This window comes from Monodon monoceros, unplaced genomic scaffold (assembly GCF_005190385.1).
Source record: "Monodon monoceros isolate NGI ecotype Baffin Bay Population unplaced genomic scaffold, NGI_Narwhal_1 Super_Scaffold_21, whole genome shotgun sequence".
Classification (NCBI taxonomy): Eukaryota; Metazoa; Chordata; class Mammalia; order Artiodactyla; family Monodontidae; genus Monodon; species Monodon monoceros.
The window spans coordinates 82,841,135-82,865,294 of NW_021703778.1; the positions used below are offsets into that span (position 1 = coordinate 82,841,135).

At 35.7% G+C, this 24,160-nt stretch overlaps 2 protein-coding genes across 7 annotated transcripts in view; one reads left to right on the top strand and one right to left on the bottom strand.

The window, feature by feature from the left end:
* Window positions 1-268: 268 nt before the first annotated feature.
* Window positions 269-21,016, bottom strand: DTWD1 (DTW domain containing 1). Of its 6 annotated transcripts, none has more exons than XM_029236198.1 (6): window positions 19,840-20,774; window positions 16,491-16,809; window positions 11,910-12,053; window positions 9,740-9,989; window positions 2,424-2,530; window positions 269-1,348 (listed from the first exon to the last, which is right to left on the bottom strand). In XM_029236198.1, the coding sequence occupies exons 2-6, from the start codon at window positions 16,752-16,754 to the stop codon at window positions 1,292-1,294; spliced, it is 822 nt and encodes a 273-aa protein (XP_029092031.1). In that variant the 5' UTR covers window positions 16,755-16,809; window positions 19,840-20,774; the 3' UTR covers window positions 269-1,291. The 6 variants fall into 6 exon arrangements, with proteins under 6 accessions (XP_029092031.1, XP_029092025.1, XP_029092026.1 ...); XM_029236193.1 differs by lacking the exon at window positions 269-1,348 and adding an exon at window positions 20,942-21,016 and having other exon boundaries at window positions 2,210-2,530; window positions 19,840-19,916; XM_029236195.1 differs by lacking the exon at window positions 269-1,348 and adding an exon at window positions 20,827-20,970 and having other exon boundaries at window positions 2,213-2,530; window positions 19,840-19,916.
* A 105-nt stretch (window positions 21,017-21,121) lies between these two features.
* The window catches only part of FAM227B (family with sequence similarity 227 member B), a 288,612-nt gene continuing 285,573 nt past the window's right edge, over window positions 21,122-24,160 (top strand). Inside the window, exon 1 of the mRNA XM_029237204.1 lies at window positions 21,122-21,303. The gene's annotated coding sequence lies outside the window, so the exon portion shown is untranslated. The remainder of the gene's footprint in view (window positions 21,304-24,160) is intronic.

Genomic DNA, 24,160 nt, shown 5'->3' on the forward strand with positions numbered 1-24,160 from the left:
GCAAATGAGTTCTTTTTTCCCCCCCTCTCCCTTTTAACAATTATATTTTGTTGGTTTGGAGAGCCAGTTAAATGGCAATAGATTTTGGCTCAGGAAAGTTCAAATTTAGCCCAGAGGAATCCAACTTTGGCCCTGCTTAAATCAATTCAGGCCTTCTTCTGTTCCTAAGGTCAAGCTCTAAACATGAAGAAATCCATTTTAATTCCATTCTTGAAAAATAACTGCTAGCCAGTTATCGCCTATTAACTAATAGGCAAGTCAGCTAGTTTATCTGGCTAAGAGTATGGGACTAATAATATTCAAACCTTATATAATCCATATTCCTTTTAATGAAAAGCATAATATAATGGTGACCTCACTGAACCGAATCAGAAGTCCTAGATTCTAGATAAGGTTCTACCACTAATTAGTTGTGTGACCTTATAGGCAAGTTACTTAATCTCTTTAGGCCTCAACTGCCACATATATATTAATCAGGGACTGCTCTAAAGTACAATGTTTCAAATGTTCTATTTCCACAGTATATTAGCAGGTATTACTTATTCAAATAAGTTTAAGAAATACTAACTTAAATAAAGTTCAAAATGTTTATTTCAGGACTTTTCAGCACTTTCATTTTGTGCCTTTTGAATCTCTAACAGGGGAATATAAGGTGCAGCAAACAAATTTTACCAATTACTCATTTATTCATAAAAACACATGTCCCACTGAGTATACTTTGGGAAATGTACTGTTATTTCTAGCACCCACATGGGTGAAATTTAACAGTCAGTGTCCCAGAAAGAGGGCAACTTCAAATGGGAACATTTGAGAAAAATATAATAAAATTACTATTTACAAAGGTATAGGCAGGGTTTAGGAAAACCAGCAAGGTATAATGACCTACTCTGGGGCTATTAATACCCTGGACTCATCACAATATAAGTGAAAAGGGGTAAACGGAGGGAGCATGGGCCTGAAGTTAACTGGAATAACTGCTGGGAAAGGGATGCCTGATAGGATGACCTTCAGTAGAAGGACACACCCAACCCATGGTGACCTGCCAGGAAAGGAGCAAGGGAAATAAATAATTTCATTTTCCTTTCAACCTTCAATCTCCTGCAGTGCTTCCATTTGCTGATCCCAAGCAAAAGCCAGTGGTCAAGGGGACCTACCTCACAGAGCAGAGAGCAGAATGGGAAAGAGTGGAGGGTGGATCCAGAGGGCAAACAGAAGCTATTCAGCACAGTAGGGTTCCATTCACAAGCAGCTAGATTAGATGATTAAATGATGTCCTCAGGACTCAGTCTTTTTATCTCTCCACTCTGCTTTCTTTTGCTGGCTTCATTCTAAGGCAAGCTCTTGCCACCTGCAGCAGAGATGTCACCAGTAGCTCTAGGATTATATACATCATGCTTATTTCACAATTTCATAAAATAATAAAAAGAGTAAACACATTTATAGCACTTAGTATATGTCAGCTGCTGTTGAAAGCCCCTTAGATACATTAATTCAGTTAAACCTCACCATAATCCTAAAATAGCTACTGTATTACCATCTCTTCAGAAATGAAGAAACTGACAAATGACTGGTAGGTGAAAAAAGAAAGCTGAGACTTAGATTTAGATAGTCTAGCTCTAGAGTCTGTGCTTTTAACCACTGCTTTTTGAAAAATAAACCCTATCTCCTAGAGCAACCATATCACTTATCAAGAAGGATGTTGGGACATGTGCTCATCCCTGGATCAATCACTAGGCACTTTGCTTGCTAAACCGGGTCATACGTCCATCCCTATGATAGGACATGATTGCTAGCAATTTCTCCCTAAAAAAGATGCCAGGCAGATGAAAAAAGCAACAAATGTCCACCACAGACAGGGTGGACTTAAGAAGAAATAGCCCTATGGGACTGGAGCTACAATTCTAGTTCTGCCCATGTTTGCCATTAACCTTAAACAAATTACTTGAGGAGACTCTGTGAGTATAGGTGGAAAGATATGAAGATATCTAAACAAATATCTAATTATATCTAATTACATATATATATATAAATACAACACATTATATTAAAATATGGTAATAAAATTGACATATGCCAAGTTGAATTTTTCAGCCAACACTATCTCTGAAAACTCCCTTAGAAATAACTTCATTTTAAAAAATATGAAGTAAAATAAATAAAACCTTATTTTTTCAAGTGGTCTTACAGACATTATACAGAAATATTTCCCAGGAATAAACAAAGCACAGTTATAATTTTATTGATTTTAGCAAAATAAATTACATTAAATGACTTCCGAAAAACTAATGGGTAAGTTTCCTTGTTTCCTTGTCTCCAGGGCATTTGGCATTCTTTACCAACTGGTGCATAAAAGAGTAGAAAAATAAAAGATTATCATATTGTCCTTTGTATTTCTCTTTTAAAATATCAGTATGATAATCTACCAGAAAGTAGTAAATGGCTTCAATTGTGGAAAGGAAGGTATCTGGCTTTCCTTTTTGATGGCGCCAAAAGCAAGTTTTTCTTGTTTTCAACTCAACTTGTAGCAACCCTGCCAAAAACAAATAAGAGAAGTATAAATATTTCCTGTTAACCACAGGGTGTGGTACAATAATAATTTCCCTTAATTACTTTAAGGATTTTCTTTAAATTCCTTCAATCCCAATTCCAAATAGGATATTTTCTCAAATGTATTAAGGTATATACGGCAGCAATAAAAAACACAGGATGAAATCTTATCCATGACAGTTATGTATAAGTCTTGGACCTGTAGCAAATTTGTTAAAAGTAGTTAACATTTAAGATGTTCATCTCTTTCTGTCTTCTACTTGCCAGTGTCTTTTTTGACTTTAATCTGTGACAGGACTAAATTCATCAATTTTCAGAAGAGTTTCATTTCCTTGATAAACTGACATTTAAAATATTGTTCTGAAATTCACTGAGACCAGGTAGGCAGGTTAGTGGTCCTTAATACTGTTAAAACTACTTCTGGATTATCACTTTTTGGCTATTATGTTCATGAACAGAGTACCTAGAGCTGTTTCATTAGCTGTCACATCTGTGTTTCAGAGACTCAATAACGCAGTCAGCTAATGTCTTGCTCCTGTATATTTAAAGAGGAAATGACTCATGAAATCATACAATAGTACTCTCATCTCTTACAACTCAGATGTCAACATACAAACGCAGAATGCTTTTAGTACCTTAGACCAATACTCAGACTCACATTATATTTAGTTTGCAAATACTTTCTAAAAATCGTATTTTATTTTAAAGTGAGAAATAAAAATGAAGAAGGTAATATCAAAATTGGCCCACTGACCCAGATTAGGAACCTCTGAGTCATCAATGATTTCCTACTATCACGCCTCACTTTAACTTAACAGCTACCTAAGAAATGTGGCAGAGAATGACAAGAAATAAATAATATAAAAACATATCAAGATATTAAGAGATATGAAGGATCAAATATATATCTAATAGGAGTTCTGTGGGAGACAGCAAAGAGAATGGATGAGAGATAGCATTTAAAGAGATAATGCCTATGACTGTTTCAGAAACTATTTTAAAAAATGCAAAGTCACAGATACATGACATAATGTATCTCAAGGAGGATAAATACAAAGAAATCAGTGCAGAGATCCTCCTTATAGTAGTGTAGCTGCAAAAGAGCAAGACTAAAGAGAATATTTTAAAAGTAGCCATTGAGAACAGATAGATCATATACAAAAGAAAGGTAATCAAAATGACAGGAGACTTTTTATTAGGAACAATAAAATATTGAAGACTCTGGAATAAAATCTTCAAAGTGCCAAGAGGAAATAACTGGCAACCTAAAATTACCTACCCAGCAGAACTATATATCAAGAACAAGAGTGAAAAATATTAATAGACAAACAAAAATATGCCAATAAACATATGCCAACTGGAGATCCAATGGAATGAATTTCTAGATGTATTTCAGAAAAAACAATCTGAGTTATAAGAATGGTGAGCAAAGAAAATGGTAAACATCTATGCAAATCCAAAGAAATGATGCCAGTATTAAAGAAAAACAATAATAATATCTAATTTGTGGTCTGAAAATAAAAGACAGAACAAAAAATAATGAAGAAAATAACAATAACTAGGAGGGGGATGAATCAAGCTTAAGTGTATTAAGGCCTTACAGTGTTCAAAAGGAGAGGTAAAAATGTTTGACTTTGAATTTTTTTAAGTTACATGTGCATAGTACAATTCCCTAAAAGAACCAAAATAGGAATATTAAAAAATGGAATATGAAAAAGAAAAGCCAGGAAAAGAAAAAAGTAGTAAAGAGCAAGATACATAAAAATAAAATTAAGATGATAGAAATAGGTCCAAATAAATCAATACTCACAGGAAATACAAACTGATTAAACCTGCCATTTAAAAGACAATGATTATCAGACTGAAATACAACAGGGATGACCTCCACACGCCTTCCATTCAATACTGCACTGGAGGTCTTAGTTAACACAGCAATACAAAAATAATAAATTAATTAGATGCACAAGAACTGAAAAGGAAGAAACACATCTCACATACACAGAAAATATTTTTTTACATCTATGAACAAATTATTAGAAATATCTTGGGGTAGAGAGGATTTTTAAAAGGCACAAAAGTGGTAAACATGAAAGATGGATAAATTCTGCACTAAGAATTTCAGTTCCTCAAAAGATAAAGAAATTTAAAAGAGGAGCCACAAACTGCAAGAAGATATTTCAAACATTATTATCTATATTCTAGAATATATAACGAATTTATACAAATAAATAAGAAAAACGAAACACTAGAAAGATGGACATAGATAGTTCATAGAACAGAACGTGTGTATGGCCAAATAAGCAAACAAAATTATGCTCAGTCCAATTAGTAATTAGAGAAAGGCACATTATCAATACAATGAGATACCACTTTATACCCACTCTATTGGCAAAAATCAAACATTTGGCAAGACAATGGTAGGAGGGGTTATGATCGATGGGAACTCTTACACATTAATTATGGGAGTATAAATTTGTATACCCACACTTTGGAAAACAGGTGGCATTATCTCGGAAAACTGAACATTCTTATATGTAACAACAGAGCTATTCCGCTTCTAGGTTCGTTTCCTAGAGAAAGCTTGCACATGTGCAAGAATGTTCATAGTAGCACTGTGTGTAACAGCAAAAACTAGAAATAATTCAATTGTGTCACCAACAGGAGACAGAGTAAACTGTAGTATATTCACACAATCAGATATTACACAGCAGTGAAAATGAATAAGCTATAGCTACAAATTTAGAAACAAAATGGTAAGTTTACAATGTGAGTCCTGAAAACCACATACAGGTCAAAAAAGGAAAACTAAATAATAATTTAATCTAAAAAGAGCAAATCTTTTTTAATTGAAGTATGCCGTATGATATTATATGTTACAACTTTCTAATACTGTGATTCACAATTTTTAAAGGTTATACTCCATTTATAGTTATTATAAAATATTGGCTATATTCCCTGTGTTTTACAATATATCCTTGTAGCTTATTTTATACTTAATAGTTTGTATCTCTTACTCCCCTACCCCTCTATTGCCCCTCCCCCCTTCCCTCTCCCCACTGGTAACCATCGGTTTGTTCTCTCTGTGAGTCTGCTTCTCTTTTGTTATATTCACTAGTTTGTTGTATTTTTTAGATTCTGCATATAAGTGATATCATACAGTATTTGTCTTTCCCTGTCTGCCTGATTTCCCTTAGCATAATGCCCTCCAAGTCCATCCATGTCACTGCAAATAGCAAAATTTCATTCTTTTTTATGGCTGAGTAGTATTCTATTCTGTGTGTATGTTTGTATGTGTTTATGTGTATATATATATATATACACATACATGCCACGTATTCTTTATCCATTCATCTGTTGATGGACACTTGGGTTGCTTCCATAACTTGGCAATTGCAAATAATGCTGCTATGAACACTGGGGTGCATATGTCTTTCAATTAGTGTTTTTAGTTTTTTAAAAATATATATCCAGGAGTGGAATTGCTGGATCATATGGTAGTTCAATTTTTAGTTTTTTGAGAAACCTCCACTGTTTTCCATAGTGGCTGCACCAATTTACATTCCCACTAGCAGTGCACGAGGGTTCCCTTTTCTCCACATCCTCACCAACATTTGTTACTTGTGTTCTTTTTGATGATAGCCATTCTGACAGGTGTGAGGTGATATCTCATTGTGGTTTTGATTTGTATTTCCCTAATGATTAGCATCACTTCATGTGTCTGTTGGCCATCTGTATTCCCTCCTTGGAAAAATGTCTATTCAGTTCTTCTGTCCATTTTTTAATCAGATTATTTGCTTTTTGATGTGATGAGCTGTTTATATATGTTGGATATCACTCCCTTATCAGTCATATCATTTGCAAATATTTTCTTCCATTCAATAGGTTGTCTTTTCATTTTGTTGATGGTTTCCTCTGTTGTACAAAACCTTATAAGTTTAATTAGGTCCCATTTATTTATTTTTGCTTTTATTTCCTTTGCTTTAGGAGATGGATCCAAAAAAATATTGCTCTGATTTATGTCAAAGAGTGTTCTGCCTATGTTTTCCTTTATTAAAGTATCTGGTCTTACATTTAAGTCTTTAATCCATTTTGAGTTTATTTTTGTATACGATGTTAGAGGATGTTCTAATTTCATTCTTTTACATGTAGCTCTCCAGTTTTCCCAGCACCACTTATGGAAGTGATGAATGCTAGTTTTAACGATTTTGACTCCTTCTCCAACAAAAAGAAACCATCCTTCCCCACTGCATTCCCCCAAGCCTTTCTGTGGTGGATCTTCAAGGATGTTATGCCATTTTTCACTTGAGGGCTTACTTTTTATGATTAAATTAGGCACTCAAACTTCAAATGTTTTATTTTGACAGCAGTAAAACATCTACAGCTCTCTGTCTGTAAAGTCTGGCAAAACAGTATGTTACATTGTTAAGGGGATTCTTAATCTCAACATTCATAATAAGATAACAGAAACAAACGTTCCAATACACTACATTTGAGGGTTTAAACTGAGGTTTAGAGTTGGTTTGTTCAGTTTAATCCTATCAAATGATAAACCGTTTTAAAACCTAATGGCAATGATTTATAACAAAAAAGGGCTGTTTCTTGTGGAAGTAACTTGGCTTATCTGGAAACTGGTATTTCACATATGTAGAGATTATAAATATGCCAAGCCCTAAATATTTCCTGTGGTGCAATGAGGAGCCAGAAGAGGCAGGGGGTGAAATAGGGCACGCAGAGAAGACTGACTCTAGAAATCCATTTACTTCATGATTTTGAAGGGTTTAAGAAATCCCTTTTAAAATTCTGATGTAGCACAGAATTGAAATATATGATACTTTCTATGTGATCTGAGAAATAGAAATTTTTTGTACAAATGTGATTTGAAGCCTTAAGCACAACGGCTGAAAACATATTTGAATTGTACCTCAACAGTTCCTTTTACAAATTTTTCAAGTGTTATCACTTATGTTCTTCACTTGACCTTTTCAATTACCATATAAAGTAACTTAAAGAAAAGGCTCAGGAAAATCTTCAAACTGAGGAGTAACTTGCTGCTGTAACCATCCAAGGTAACGTGGCAGGCAGTACTCCAAAGAGCGGGACTTTAGGGTTTCATCTATTAAACATTAGCAACAACGCTGCAAATCTTATGCTCCGTCATCTTTCTCTGTCTCTGTCTCTCTCTCATACACACACACACACACACACACACACACACACACACACTTCTTTGTCTCTATCTCTCTGCCTATCTGTCACACACACATACACCCAAGCACACAGAATTAGAATGACAAAGCAATCTTTCTAACATGTATGCTGTTTTCAAGAGATATAAACGATATAAATTAAGTTAGGTAAATCTAGCATTGTCGCTCACTTTAGCTTGGGACTAATTATCACAGGATTCCAAAAAGTGTCATAAACTTTCTTTTCTAGAGGATGGATATTTTTAACAATTGCCTGGGAGAAGCTCTCCCGGTTTGAAACTGTTTTGGAAACTGCCTAATACCAACTGGGTAGCTCTTGTGCTTTCTAATCATACATGGTACACAAATAAAGCCATCCAAGAGCTAGAAATAAACCTAAAGTTTTTAGAGAAACTACTGAGAAAGACTGAAGAACTGAGTAAGGTGCAAGGGAACAAGACAAGTAACTTTCTTCATATTACTAGTTGTGTTATTGGGCAAGTAAAGCAACTTTTTAAAACCATTATTATTAGACACTAAGTTTTTCACTCTAAGAGAAAAACATACAAACATAAAACAAAAGAAAGTAATGTTAAATCTGAATTGGAACTATCCATGTGAACTCAAAATATATATGTATTTATTTCTTTTGGCTCTGTCCACTGAAGCAATGACATCCAAGCAGTAATAAATTTACCAGATCTTGGTTTCTAATACCATTCCCCACTAAAAGAACCACAGCTCCTTCAAGTAATTAATTCTAGGTCTGGGGCAGTAAAAAAAGTACAAGTGAACTTGGGACATCCTGTTGTAACAGAAAGACTAATTAGGCCATGCCACAAAGGACTTGAAGGGCTCCCAATAGCAAAATTTTAGACAATTTGGACATCAAAAAGAATACAATCATGATACATTATAATACACCGAACTAAAAGGAAATCCATAAGACCACAGTGATCTCAAAAAGAGAAAAAAAGAAGAGAGGGAAAAAAGAAAAGCTCTTCTTTACATAAGAATGCCAGCTAACAAATGTAGAAGAAATAATAATATTAAAATTTCATCATTTTGTAATCCTTAGGCAACAGTCATCAATAAATACTAAAACCACTCGGTAAAAAGCAGTTGGGAATAGTTCACCGTCTTAAAGCATCACCCCACAGATTACTACTAATTTCAATGAAGAAAATAACCTTTATAATGGAGAAATTTGGCAATCACCACTTTAATCAAGGAATTAAAGTTATCAGCAGTAATGGAACAACTTACATTATATCCTCCTGATCTGATGTATACAACCTGAGCTATGAATAGGTTAACCATATAATTAATCAGCCAAACAGCTTCATTTCCGAGAGTGAAAGGGGATGCTATTAATAATTATATCAAAACAATAGATATAAACTGGAATTGTCATGGACAACCCTGTATTTATCCTTATCTGAAGTATCTTTGCAAAAATATTTAAACTGAATCTAATATTGAAACATTCAGACAATTGACCTATCCTCTTCACACAAGTCTAAGTCATGAAAAACAAAAACAGGGGACTGTTCTACATTAAAAGAGACTAAAGAGACATAATAACCAAATGCAATTTGAGTTTACATGCTGCATCAGAGGAAAAGAGCTACAACAGATACTTTGGGGTTAATTAGGGAAATATGAATATGGACTGCATATGAGATATCACAGAACTTTTCTTAATTTTCTTAGAGTGATAACGGTATAGTGATTATGCAATTATTCTTAAAAGTTGTACACTTAGGTATTTAAGGGTGATGTATTGCAAAGCCTGCAACTTACTTTCAAATGGTTCAACCAAAAACATATATGATATCTAAGTACACAAACATACATATAATAGAGGAGGAAAAATAAAGCAAATGTGGCAAAATGTATGTGTATTCAATGCAACTCTTCTTGCAATAAATCTGTAGGTTTGAAGTTCTTTGAAATGAAAGTTGGGGGACAGAACAATCAAAAACATGCAACATTTTTTCTCTTACCTTGCAGTCTCTCATCAGTGAATATTTTGTTTGTTTGGTTCCAGGTGCTATCTATGAATACAATTTTTTTCAGTGTCGTGTCTTTGCACTTGCTGTCATTCAAATCCTGTTCTTCAGTTTTCTTGCGTTTAATGAATGGCTTGTCAAGGTCATCATTTTTGCCTCCAACATTATTTTGAATCTTTTCTTGGAGATGAAAAGAAATTTCTTTTATTGAAACAGAGTTAGGTCCAGGAAAAACAAGTGCAACCTAAAGCAAAGAAGCTTAAGTTAGTAGTGTGCTATTATGATCTTCAAAATTAATAAATTCTGACTTAAAACTTTAAGAGGAAAAAATATGTTGAGTATCTGAGAAACAAGCATTAGGTTCTATTATATGTGCCTCTTTAATATATATGGTAAAGTTTTTGGCTCTTCCCTAGTAATTTATAATCATAATACACTACCTAGAATTATTTTTGTACTTCAAAATAAGTTATTCACCTATTGAGAGAAGCTCAGTTAATTGTACCTTAAATCACAAAACTAAAGTCTATAATATTTCATAAGATAAAAGGCAAAGTATGGGGTACTTTGTAAAAGAACCATTGAAAAGTCCTCAATAATTAAATACCATTTTCACCTATATAATAAGCAACGATAAAACAAATGATACAGCCAGTGCTGGTGAGGAAATGGTGTAATAGGCCTTTACAGCCATTACTGACATCAGGTTTAAATAGTATAACTCTTTGTGAAAGCAATTTGGCAATTTAAGTCAAGAGTCTTGAAATGTTCATACCCTTTGGTCAAATAATTTCACATATGGGAATTTATCTTAATAAAATAATTCTAAACACACACATACAATACCCAGAATATTTGTTAAAGTATACTTATTACAGTGAAAAACTAAAACTAAAGAAATCTAACTTTCAAGGAATAATTCAGTAAATTATGGCACCTCCTTTCTTTCAGCATGTTTTTACTGAGACCTTATATACTGTACTGTATATCCAAAGTATAAAAACTCCTGCCACAAAGCAGGCACCCACTAAATATCTGTTAAATGAACAAATGTTGATAGAATTACAGATGTTATCCTCCATACGTTTCTCTATTTCCCAAGTTTTCTTGAATGAAAATGTATCATTTTTAATATGAAAAAATAAATATTAAAATAAACTTTAAAATCTTGAATTTATAAACTTCGACATTATAAAAGTTTTTCAGACATTCACGATGCATGCCTACATATCCCCCATACCCAATAAGCTAAGTCCAGGGCTTTTTAGTTTTCTTGGACTATAAGCATGTCACATCTTTTTATATTGACATAGATGATAACCTAGCTGACCAGAGAAGGAAATACAAATATATTCCTAGATCCAAAACTCATATATTTTTTACAAACACAACTTTCTATAAACTCAACCAAAAAATATAAATATATTGATGGGAAAGGAAAAACTTACCAAGTTCTTCCTTGAACAAATGAATGTATTTTTAATTTTGCTTCTAAATTAACCATACCAACAAATGTTCCCCCAAGAGACCTAAAAGGGTTTATGTGCTTCTTTCAGAAGTATTCAAGCCCTAGTTTTTTGAGATCTATTGCAACATCACTTTTCAACAAGACCAGCTGTCACTAACGTGACCATTTCAACTATGTGAAAACCAATTAAGAATCTAGAAATGAGTAAGGACGGCCTCTGAGTAGCCAAAAGAAATATTACAAAGGCCATGTACTAATGCTCTTAATTTAGAGAGAATTTCTAAAAATCCTTCTACCTTAGTCTGTCTCTTCTTCTTCTGGAGAAATTCCAACAACATTTGTAATCTGGTTTCTCAGTTTGTATCAAATTAGACTATCTATGTGTAGTATAGGCAGGAGAATGGAGACGGGAGAAAAGTAAAAGCAGGCCTAGTAGTACTGGCAAAGAGTAAAAACCTGAAGAAATAATGCAAACAATAAAAAGTAGAAAGACAGACTCAAAAAAGCTCAACATCTAGGATCTTTGAAGACAATGATGAAGTAAACTGTGCGTTGTTTAGTGCTATATAAGATTTAACCCTAGATCACTAAACAAAATATTAAATTATGTTCAAGTAAGTTCAGAAAGGCAATGGGGTTTAAAATTCATTTTTTGATTCAACGTGAAAAGTTGTAAAAAAAACATAAGCTGCCTACTTCATGGTCCTTTTCTTCATATTCTGGAATACAAGGATATGTATAAATATTCACAAATTCAGGTGCTAAGAGTTTTGCATGTATAGCAGTGCTTTTGCCGTCTGTTTCATTTGGATGTTTAATGATGTCAATCTTCAATGGAAGCTAAAATTTAAAGAAAAAAGACAAATGAACAAAACAAATATAAAAATTCTAATTTTTACATTAACAAAAATCGTCTTTAAAGCTTAAATAGCAAGTTCACACTAAGATCCTATAAATACACTTATGGACTGAAAAGTCATACTTTTCTAGAACAAATACTAAGAATGGTAACAGTCATAAAGGAAACACAAATTTATTCCTCAACATTGTTAATCATGTACTAGAACAACTATTTTCAACTCATTTAACATAGAATCTTCTCTTATAGCAATGTTCCAATGTCACTTTCATTTAAATCACATTGGCACTGAGTCATATTCTTTGCATTTCAATATCTGTGCCAAGGACATTTTTTATAATTCCTATAAACTTTTAGGTCTATTAATTTTACAATATATTAAAAGGAAACATAAGTTTGGGCAAAAGCTTCAGATCTAAAACTCAAGCTAAAATTTTGTTCCTTAAACATCAGGTCAAAGGTATTATCTTTTATTTTAACATCATGATTCTCAGCATAATTAACAGCACAAGTGAAATTAATTATTAACTGGAAAAAACAGTAACAGAATGGTTCTAGGAGGTACACTCTTTATATAAGAAATAACTCTCTTCAAAATCATTTTGCCTATTTTCCTTAAGGTTTCATTATTTAATTACTATGAACTATGTCCTGTCTCTACGCAAAAATAATATTATCTACAAATTTCTTGAGTTAGATTTTTCTATTATTTCACTGACTTGTTTGGTTTAGTTTTCTGTATAATGCTTGTACAAGTCCTGCATTCAGCCATGATTATGAAAATAAAAGACAAGTCATATCTCCCCCATTATATATATGAAACTCTCTGAGATGGATTCTTCACTGTAGAGTTCAAATGACTTGTTACGATAAGCACTCTTCCAGCTCCCATCCCACACTAAAAGGCAAGAATCTAGGCATTTACCCTGGGGCACATAGCTATTTTACCCTGGTTACAAAATAGTTACAAAACTATTTTTCTTGTTTTTTAAAACAGCTTTATTAAAGAGATAAAATTGATACAATAAATAAAGTGTACAATCTAATCAGTTTTAACATGTTACACCTTTGCACTCATCACCACAATGAAGATAATGAACAAATCCATCACCCCCAAAAGTCTTCCTGTGCCTCCCTCCTTCCCCTTTTCCCCATCAACTACCACCCACAGTCCTTAGACAACCATTGATCTGCTACCACTATAGGTTGGTTTTTATTTTCTAGAATTTTGTATAAATGAAATCATAAAATATGTACTCTTTTCATCTGATTTCTTTCACTTAGAATAATTACTGTGAGATTCATCCATGCTGTATCATTAACTCCAGAACTGTTTTTTAAAGGGGCAGTTGCTGTATGCTACTAGATGATCCCAACCGTACATAGTTTATCTTTCAGGATGATTATATGGAAAGAGGACAGTATATACCCTAGAAGGGTCATAAATATCCCAAATAGTTTTCAATCTAGGGTTTCAAACCCCATGTCTCCTACCCTCCCACTCAGGCCTAGTGATCATTTATAAGTTGGAGCCAATTGCTTCAAATCATCAAACCAACTTCTAGTTATAGAACATTTGCCATTTAAGTAGGCAGTTCACAAACAATTTTACATTAGTCTACCTCTGGCTGAACTCTACATCAGACTTTCCTCATGACGCTCAGTCCCAGCTGATATTACATTCCCTTTCCCCAGGGTCTCTCAGTACCAGCTCAGCATTATCTTAGCCCAGGTAAGGTAGGAAAAAGGAAAGAAGAAAAAGAAAGCAGGTCATGACAAAGTATTCTAATACTAATGAAATTGACTTTCTAATACGGCCGATGAGTAGAGCTGAAAATTCCAAAGGTAATCATCAACATTTCTGATCAGCTGGCTATCTCTGAAGGATATCATTTAAATCAAAAATGCAGGACTGGGGGATTCCCTGGTGGCGCAGTGGTTGAGAGTCCGCCTGCCGATGCAGGGGTCATGGGTTCGTGCCCCGGTCCGGGAGGATCCCACATGCCGCAGAGCGGCTGGGCTTGTGAGCCATGGCCGCTGAGCCTGCGCGTCCGGAGCCTGTGCTCCGCAACGGGAGAGGCCACAGCAGTGAGAGGCCCAAGTATCGCAAAAAAAAAACAGGACTGAATGTTATTAATGTATTTTACAAATCATGAACCTAGCTATTACGGACTAACATCTACAAGTATAAAACAATTATGCCAAATTTGTGCTCAAAAAGTATTCCTGGGTGCCAGTCCAGGTATATTTAGTTCCCCCTGAGTAAGCCTGAGAATTATACTATGAAACAAAAGCCCAGACACGGGTCAAATCATGAAAATAGGTAAATATATATTTGTGCTCTAGTTTGTACATTTTAAGGGAAGATACATCTTAAATAATGACAGGGTGCAGAGTAATACCACTAGAGTTGACCAGACTGAGTTCAAGTAGAAATGTTCTGGTTTCAAACATTTAAAGAAGATCAATCTGTTCTCTAACGTCTATGTTTTCTATAAGAGATTTACCACAAATCTTTCTGCCCAAATTTATCAAAATGCCATTAGCAGAAAAACCTAAGCCTTTTTCCATGTGATTATCAACTTTCCCAAAGAGAGTCTTTTCAATTCTAGGACTCTAATAGAGCTGAAACTTTCTTTTATCTTATGATTTTTTTTCTCCTTTTTTTTAAAAAAACCAAGAGCACTTTTTACCTTTGCTTATGCATTTGTCACGACATTTAAAAAATTATACTCTGCATTAAAAAGATACATATTTATGAATTTAATCCCTAGACTAAAATTTATAGCTTGGGAGGTACTTACTCTTTATGTAGTCATCTTCCCTTCCCAAGCAGGCTATCTAAAAGCAAATGCTACACAATTTGTAAAAATAAAGTAGAAATTAGAAAGAAAATTTTGTAGAGTTTTTATTACTACTAATAGTAACAGTATTTTAGTATTTATATTAACATATAAAATTTTATTTCTGGCAATTAAAATAAAACACTTCAGAAAATTCTGCACCATCCAGTAGGCCATTTAGAGTTGATCAAACTCTTGGCATAGTGTTTTGAGTCATTTTGATTAAATAGTGGACATTAGACCACTGATTTGAAAAATAATCCTCAATTATTAAATTCCTATGAAAACATTAGCTCTGCCAATATATTATTAACTTTTATTATTCTGATCTTCAATCCTTTTGAATAAAATATATCTTAAGATAAAACTTTTAATGGGATATTTTCTATATGTGGCTATGACATAAATAGATGAAATGATTCTGTGTATACCTCCAAAACTATACTTCAAAATGTAATATTCTTATAAGATAATGGCAACTTAAAAAGAATTATTGTCCTCAGGCTCTCAGTTTTTCTGAGGTAACTGTGAAGCTGATTGGATTCCATTCTTACTTATTCTTGGCCAGTAAACTTTCCAATAGCCTATAAGAGTGATCTGAGACCCCTAAGCAGACCATGGACTTGCCAAGGTGACATGTAGGCTAAATTACAATTCAAGTAACAAAATATGAGTGTTAAAGTATTTTTCTTACTTGAAAACTTAAATGAACCTTAAAATCACCACATTAAATATCTTTAAATATAGTTACAACTTTCATACTGGCAAGTTCTAATGAGTCCATGTGTAGGTTTGGTCTCTTTAAAGTTCTAACAGGCAGCAGTCAAATTTCATACACTATTTGATTTGCTCCTAAAGTTCGGGTCACTGTTAGGCAAGTTAACATACACATAATAAATTTTTTGATTTCGTAGACATGATGGTCTACAGACCTTTTATCTACTCAAAAATAGTCTTGGTAAGCAACAAGTATAAGGTAAGCAATCAACTCAAATCAATTTTTTAAATCTGGCTTTAAATCACAACAATTATAACACAGCCCAATGAGTAGGTCTTAGTCTTTCAATTTTAGTTTTGTTTAGTTTTGGTCACTGACATGTGCTCCATCTCCACGTACAGGATGGGGCTGAACTCATGATTTTGCCTAAGCAAAAATCAACCCTAGTTCCTTCAGGATATGTTTTCTCAAAGGGCAGTCCAAGGCCCTTGAGGTAGTTTTTGAGGCTCCTTCATGTAGTCTGTAAACTTGTCTCTTGTAGTATTCAAGTTTATACCATGTTTTTTTCTATGTAGTAAATGAATTATAATCATTAATTTAAAAAAGTAACTGATTTCATTAAAAACAAGAGCATTCATCTCAGATGCAAGTGTTTTGGAAATGTGTGCCTCTTTTTCTAGAGACGAGGAAAAAAAATATAGGTTTACCAATCTACAGGATTAAACTTTCTATTAATACAATTCATTTTCATAATAATATCATTTATCAAGGTTATCAGTTATATTAGAGTAGGTATATATGAGACGTGTTTTTAAAATCTATTTTCCTACTTCCAAACAATTAAAGTTCTCACCAACCTTCACACGTGGTATCTGTTCAATAGGTACATTCTCAACTGGGACGTAACATGTATAGCAGTAGAACATTCTTGAACCACCACACTTGAGACATTTTGATCTTCCATTTTGCTGAGCTTTTTGAAGAACTTCTTGAGATGCTAAGCATAAGTTTTGAAGAGGATATTCTGCAGCTATGGATGTAGTTTGTGACTGTTGTATTTCCACAAATTTTGAATTATCTTCTTCCCTTTCTTTGAGAAATATAGGTGTATTGAGAGACATTTTTCATTCAGACCAAAGTTTAACTTTTATTTCTAAAACACATATCATAGATGCACTGAAAAAAAAAGTGGGAGACAAAATAAAAAACAGAAAACATTTTACTCACTTTCTACCGAAAAGATTACTCAATTTAATTCACAACTGTGTGCTGTTTTTAGTATTTATTAACAAACGTTAATAAGTTTTCTAAACCACTAAATTAGTATGCTTTAAAATACAAAATGAAAAAGCAATATATTCAAAACAATAAATTACCCTTTTAAGCTATTCCCTCCATAAAAATAGGAAGGCTCTTGCCTAGAAAAACTATTTCAAATATAAAGTTTAGGTATGAACGATCTATTTTTCAGTGACTATTTTTGTCCCAGAAACAGTAATTTTGTTTAATATTAGGAATGTAATGTTTTAATGTTAGTATCAGCCAGGAGATTATTCAACCCTGTAAGCTCTGACTTTCAATTAATATTATGTGATATCAGATCTCAGTCTGAACGCTAATGAAAATCCAAGGTTCCAGTGAAATCAGTAAAATTTAGTTAATGTTCTAAAAGATGTAGTCTTCTCCAACATAAATTAAAACACATAAAAATATAACTAAACATCCATTAAAATAAGAGTCATTCATTACCAATTATAACTTGTAAAATATCCCAAAAGGTGAAATACATGACTATATATAAAGATATATGCATATATATAAAGATTAAAGTGTAATCTTATAAATGTTAAAATTTTACAGAGTAACATCAATGTTCACCCACTCTAAGAATTCACACTGCTTTTCAAAAATATATACCATTCAGATTCTTCAGTTCTAGAGGTAAAATAGTAATTTTCCCACTTAAATATTTCCTTCAAAGAAGGATGATGGCTGCCAAAACTGTTATTCAAATCTTTTGTAAGCACAATATACTTCGAGGGAGAAAAGAGACTGGGGCCCATTTGATTTGATATGCATTCCAAAGCTGTAAAATGATTCTCATATTCTAAAGCCTTATGGCATTGTGGTGTTTAACTATGAGACTCCAGGCACTTTGAGTACAAACACTGACAGGAGAAACGCTGTGACTGCAACAGAAAACTTTCTGTGCTCTCCCAAACAGAAAGTGAACAGAGTCCAGTGGAACATAATATACAACATAATTTCCTAACAAGGAGTTAGTGATACTAATTTAATTAGTCATCAGGAGCTTTTTATAGACTGTAAATCCCAGGGAGCTTGAGACCCAAATAAACAAGTACAAAGAAAAAAGATGCTAGCCATTGAAGGAAAAGTAAAATATACTTGCCAAACTTACCCAAGGGGAAAGCCAAAATACAATAAATATTTTTGACGTGTACTGATTAGGTACAGGTTTACATTTTGGGTTGCTCAGAGAAAGTGATATTTGAAAATGATGATCCAACCCCTTCTTCTTGCCTCACAAATGGAAAACATTATCTGACCTCCACTCCAAATCATCTACCTAAAAATGGCTTTTATCTTTGTCAATATGCCCTCAATGACTGAGAAAGTGCAGGACATTAAGCTGCCACCTTTTCTTGAGGCTCATATCCTTTTAACATTGCATGACAGTCTTCAACCTTATTTCTAGGAAAATGTACTTACAGACACAACATTTTGCACACAATTTCAGGTGGTTTGCAGATTTCTAGAGTCCATCTACAAATCTGGGTAAAGAAATCTTGCCTAAGATCAAAAATTCATTCTAAGGACGGGAGCAGACTTAAAAGACTGGGAAGAGATCCTATTAGTCTCCAGAAATCGGAGCTACAAATCCTTTGTTGGCCAAAAAAAGGTCAACTCTCACAAGCCAACAAAGGTCTCATCACTACACTTAAGAAGTTAATTGGTACCTAAATCCTCTTGGTTTGGGTTTGTTCTGGTGTTGCCTGAGGTTCTTAAAAACATTTTTAGGCTAAGTCTTGAGTTATCCAGGTCATGGGGCTCAACCTAAAAAAGAAATTGGAGTGGTCTAATTCAACCTGACTCCATTTCTCTAGGTATTCCAGTAGCTATGTAGGGGTTTGCATGTGCTGCCATACCAGGCCTACTGGGGAAGTATGCAGTCCCCAAGGGTGTCGTGAAAGTCAATGTGGTTGCCTGACATTCAATGAAATACTGCTGGTGAGTTTTTCTAGAGCCCCAAAGTGCACTCCTCCCAAGATGCCTCAGAAATATCCCCCTGGGCTTCCCTGGTGGCGCAGTGGTTGAGAGTCCGCCTGCCGATGCAGGGGACACGGGTTCGTGCCCTGGTCCAGTAAGATCCCACATGCCGCGGAGCGGCTAGGCCCGTGAGCCATGGCCGCTGGGCCTGCGCGTCCGGAGCCTGTGCTCCGCAAAGGGAGAGGCCACAACAGTGAGAGGCCCGCGTACCGCAAAAAAAAAAAAAAAAAAGAAAGGAAATATCCCCCTATATTTCACTTGGACTTCCATCCATATAACTAAATGAATATCAGCAAAGCCTTATATAAAATGTCCTTCCTCTACAAAAATCAGACAACAGAAATACCTTCAGACAGTGAAAGGTAAATGCCGATGGCTCCCCGCCTTGCCCCGCCTACACACTCTCACCTAGGGCTGAGGTGGCTACACAGAAGAGGCGGGCAGTTCCAAGTTAGGGGTGGCTCCCTCCAAAGGTCTCTAAAACCATATGACCAGGATAGCTGTCCTGACCTAATCAACAGCCTGTCTCTAATATGTACAAATCATTTGTTGCAAACATGATGATTCAAAACATACTTGTTAACATCAAATATGTGTGGGAAATACAAGTGAAGTGGTGGGGGTTACTGAGAAAACATAAAAAAACTTTATTCCTAAGAAATTAACAAATATTTTTACCTTGATGGTTCACCCATCATTCTGCAACCTGGGTTGAAAACAAATTAATTTTTTCTCCTTCTACCCTCTTTATCCCCCAACTTAATCAAGTTGTATCAATTCTACCTTGCACATAATCCTCTATTTTTAGTCTCAAAGTCAGGATTCTAGATGGCCCATGGCCATCTAGAATCTCTTACACCTCTTTACTTTCATGCACTTATTACTAGTTTCACATACTGTACTTTAATTTGGAGTTACCTTTTAGTGAAATTATCCCTCCTAGCAGTCAACTCTCCAACAGCAGAATTCTTTACGGATCTGTCCTGTTCCTATGTCTTAGGGCAGCATGAGGAATTCAACAAATACTTGTTAACTAAATCAAAACCATTCTGAAAAAGAAGTATCCACTATGCACCTGCTACTGAAGTATCTGACAAACATTTATGGGCCATCTGCAGCATGGCAGAATTAGCAGCCTGGCAGATTTTTTTTTTTTTTTCTAAAATAAAAATGGAAAAGGCTCCTCCTAGCTACAAGTTGACTCAGTTCCCAATGGAACATTATATAAAACTCCCCTATTCTGTACTTTGGACCAATTCAGTACTAGCTAAAACCTACTTCAATTTTTTTTCCCCTATTTTTAAGAACCTGGTCACATATGTACAGGTCCAACATCCATGTTAAAAAACCCAAGGTACCAACTTTTTCATACAGGTTAACAGCACCCTCCATACACACCACCCAACATGTAGACAGACTGTCTTGCCTTAGTTTTTCATGGTACATTGGGGCTCCGACAGAAGTAATTCTTAAAATATTGTGGTTTTGAGTCAAGCAGCGATTTTATCATCCAACTTCGTGGAATTGGCAGCTTGCAGTGTTAATATACTTCCTGACTTATCCTACATTCCCTCCAAATAATTCAGACATAAGGAACAGCCTCTTTGCTTATTATGTAATCATAACCTTAATATTTTAAATACATTGCACGGCACACTATGTCTGTACTAAGTTTCTCCTTCCCTCATAACCAAGGCCCCAAAACCACTCCAAACACTAAAAAATAAAGAATAGGGTTCCTAGGGGACTAACTTTGCCTGGACAGACTTTTCTTGGGGTGGAATGCACTGAAAAAAAAATTTTTTAAGGGAAAATTTGGACACCCTTTTCCCAGAGGGCCCGCAAGATCTTAATGTAAGCGCCCGCGCAGAAACCAGGTCCCCGCTCACAGACACCCGGCACGACCTGCGGCAGGGCCCGGCCAAGGAGCTCCACTCTCGCAGCTGCCGGGCTCCGGCCAGACGGCTGGTCCCCACAGAGGCGCGGAGACCCAAACGAGGGATCTCGGTGGGACTCACACCTGCACAACCCACGGGTCCTCGCACGGCTCCACGCGTCTTCCGCTCCGCCCAGGACCGCTGCGCGCGCCCGGCCCTAGTCCCGCCAGGCGCGGCGGAGCGCTTTCCGGGCGACACCGGAGGGAGGAGCCCAGCCGTTGCTAAGGCCGTTGCTAGGGCCCGGCTCAGCGCGGGCCCCTCTGGCAAAGGTAACGGGCGGGGAGGGCCGCGGTAAGGGGTTAGACCGAAAGTCCCTCCTCAGCGTCTCCAGTGGTCGGTGGTGTTGCCCTTTTCCGGAGAGACGGGATGGAAGACCAGGACCCTGCTCTGTGAGACTGACGCGGACCGCTAAAGTGGGACGCGGTTCTCGAAACAAACTGTCAAGGTGCAGTTGCAGTGAGTTGTGAAAAATGCGGTTCCTACAGAACACTTCCCCATTTACCAATTCCCAAAATATTTTAGTCGTGAGCACTTTGTTCTATAACGTTTTTTAAGGCTATGTCAGGAGAAGTATTTCGTGTGCTGCATAGTAATGAAAGCTGTTAGAAAAATTATATGTTGATAATTTGGTTTGCTTTAAAACTACACACTCGTGTAGAGATGGGACTGCTTTGTGCACTTTTCCAGTTTGAAATTAAGTGTAATTTGTGGGTGGATTATTAAACCTTTTTTCCTTGCCCCACCTCAAAGAAAATCCAAATAGAATGAATGCATGTTGACAACTGTGAGATTTAGAAACACAGTGACCGGATATTGAGCAATGGATTTATTGAATACTCTGAATTTAACAAGTGAGAGATAAAAGACAGAACCTTACCCTAGAGGACCTTACGTATCAAGTTAAGAGTGGGTAGTACAGAAAATACAATATGACTAATAAATTATAGGAATTTCAAAAGAGCTCAGAGTCGTCAATGAAGTTTTATTGGCTGAACTTGAGTAAAGCCTTGAAGAATGATTATGGTTTAGGGCAGTGTTATTCAAAGGGATGGTGTGGTCCATCCATTGGTGGAGGTCCTATTTGTAAGCAAGGAAATCTATTTAGTCACAACTACACTTTTTAAAAAATGAAATGGTCTAGTGTGGAAATACCAGTGCATGGCACTTGGTAAAGTTACGTTTTGCTTTATGGAGTTTTAAATTATGTATGTATGCATGTATGTGTGCATTAGGTCACGTTTATAAAATGGATTTCTCACTGTGTGTTTCTCTTAAAAAGTTTGAAAGGCACTGCTTTAGGGGGAAAGAAGAGTAGCAATAGCAAAGTCTCCAAGCCAATAATAAATAATTCACACCTTTATCTTTTTAAACCAATTTAGTTCAAGCACACAGATTAAAAAGCAAATGATTCTGTTTATTAATCGGAGTGAGTATTGGGTTACTATTGCTATGTGATAAATTACTCCAAAATATGGTGGCTTAAAACAACCATTTTATTATGTTCATGAATTTTGTGTTCAGTAGAACATAGAGGGACAGCTTTTCTTCTGATAACTCAGCTGTGAAGACTGAATGCTAGCAGAGCTCCTGTGTGTAGCCTCCCCATGTGGCCTGGGCTTCCCCACAGTATGGCAGTGGGGTAACCAAACTTCTTAGCCTAGGACCAGTGCTCCAAAGTCAAATGTTGCAATGAACAAGGCAGAAACTACATGTTCTTTTCTAACCTAGTCCCCAAAAGTAACACAGCATTACTTCTCTCACATTCGTTTTATTATAAATGAGTTTCAAGACATGTCTAGATTTTAGGTGAGGGGACGTAGATGCCACTTCTCAAAAGATTGTCAAGGAGGGCTTCCCTGGTGGCGCAGTGGTTGGGAGTTCGCCTGCCAATGCAGGGGACACGTGTTCGTGACCCGGTCCGGGAAGATCCCACATGCCGCGGAGCGGCTGGGCCCGTGAGCCATGGCCGCTGAGCCTGCGCATCTGGAGCCTGTGCTCCGCAATGGGAGAGGCCACAGCAGTGAGAGGCCTGCGTACCGCAAAAAAAAAAAAAAAAAAAAAAAAGATTGTCAAGGAATTTGTGGCTGTTTTTTTAAAAACCAACACACTGAATTTACAGCTGTCACAGAAAACCCCAAAATTTCAGTGGTTTCATACAATAAATTGTTATTTCTCACAAGAAATCCATTGTGGCTATTACTAGTCAGATGAAATGTTAAACTTAAGAAAGTAGGTTTCTTTTTATTTTTAGTGGTTGTGCTGTCTCCTACAACTTGGAGCCACAGCTAACCTGTCAAGAAAGAAAGCATGGTGAATCACACAAAAATTTTAGAGGTCAGCCCTAAAAATGGTGTATGTCACTTTGCCCACATTTCATTGGCCAGAATTTAATCCAAGTTCCCCTCTAACTGCAAGGGAGCCGCAGAAATGTAGAGAAACATACAGGTATTGGTGAGCAGTAACAGTTTGCCACATTCTAAGTTTTTAACCAACACCCTGTAGTCCCCAACCCCTCCTCTTATCTCAATTCTTTTCTTCAAAGGAAAATTCTTTCAAGTATTTTAGATACTTCTGTTATTTACTCCATATGTCAAAATATACTGCAATTTCTTGATTTTTCACTTTCTGAGAGAAGGCAGTGATAAAGCTGTTTTATAACACCACGCCCAAGTGTGTGAACATTCCTTCTCTCCCTACCCCTACACACTCTTATCTCCTCATCTCTTAATACTGTAGTATCAAAGTTTTTGTTTAAATTAACATTTGTAAATATTATTCAAGCGTGAGCCACATATGATCACATTAACATTTTTTTGGCAGTCTTTTTTTTCCTTAACATATTTATTGGAGTATAATTGCTTTACAATGGTGTGTTAGTTTCTGCATTATAACACAGTGAATCAGCTATACATATACATATATCCCCATATCTCCTCCCCCTCACATCTCCTTCCCACCCTCCCAATTCCACCCCTCTAGGTGGTGACAAAGCACCGACTGATCTCCCTGTGCTATGTGCCTGCTTCCCACTAGCTATCTATTTTATATTTGGTAGCATATATATGTCCATGGCACTCTCTCATTTCATCCCAACTTACCCTTCCCCCTCCCCGTGTCCTCAAGTCCATTCTCTACATCCGTGTCTTTATTCCTGTCCTGTCCCGAGGTCCTTCAGAACCATTTTTTTTTTTTTTTTAGATTCCATATATATGTGTTAGCATACGGTATTTGTTTTTCTAACTTACTTCACTCTGTATGACAGACTCTAGGTCCATCCACCTCACTATGAATAACTCAATTTC

Coding starts and splice junctions, on each gene's coding strand:
- DTWD1 (XM_029236192.1), bottom strand. CDS start 16,754: ATGTCTCTCAATACACCTATATTTCTCAAAGAAAGGGAAGAAGATAAT. Junction 9,990..11,909: donor ATGAAGAAAAGGACCATGAA/GTAGGCAGCTTA, acceptor TCTTTGCTTTAG/GTTGCACTTGTTTTTCCTGG. Junction 2,531..9,739: donor CACTGATGAGAGACTGCAAG/GTAAGAGAAAAA, acceptor TGTTTTTGGCAG/GGTTGCTACAAGTTGAGTTG.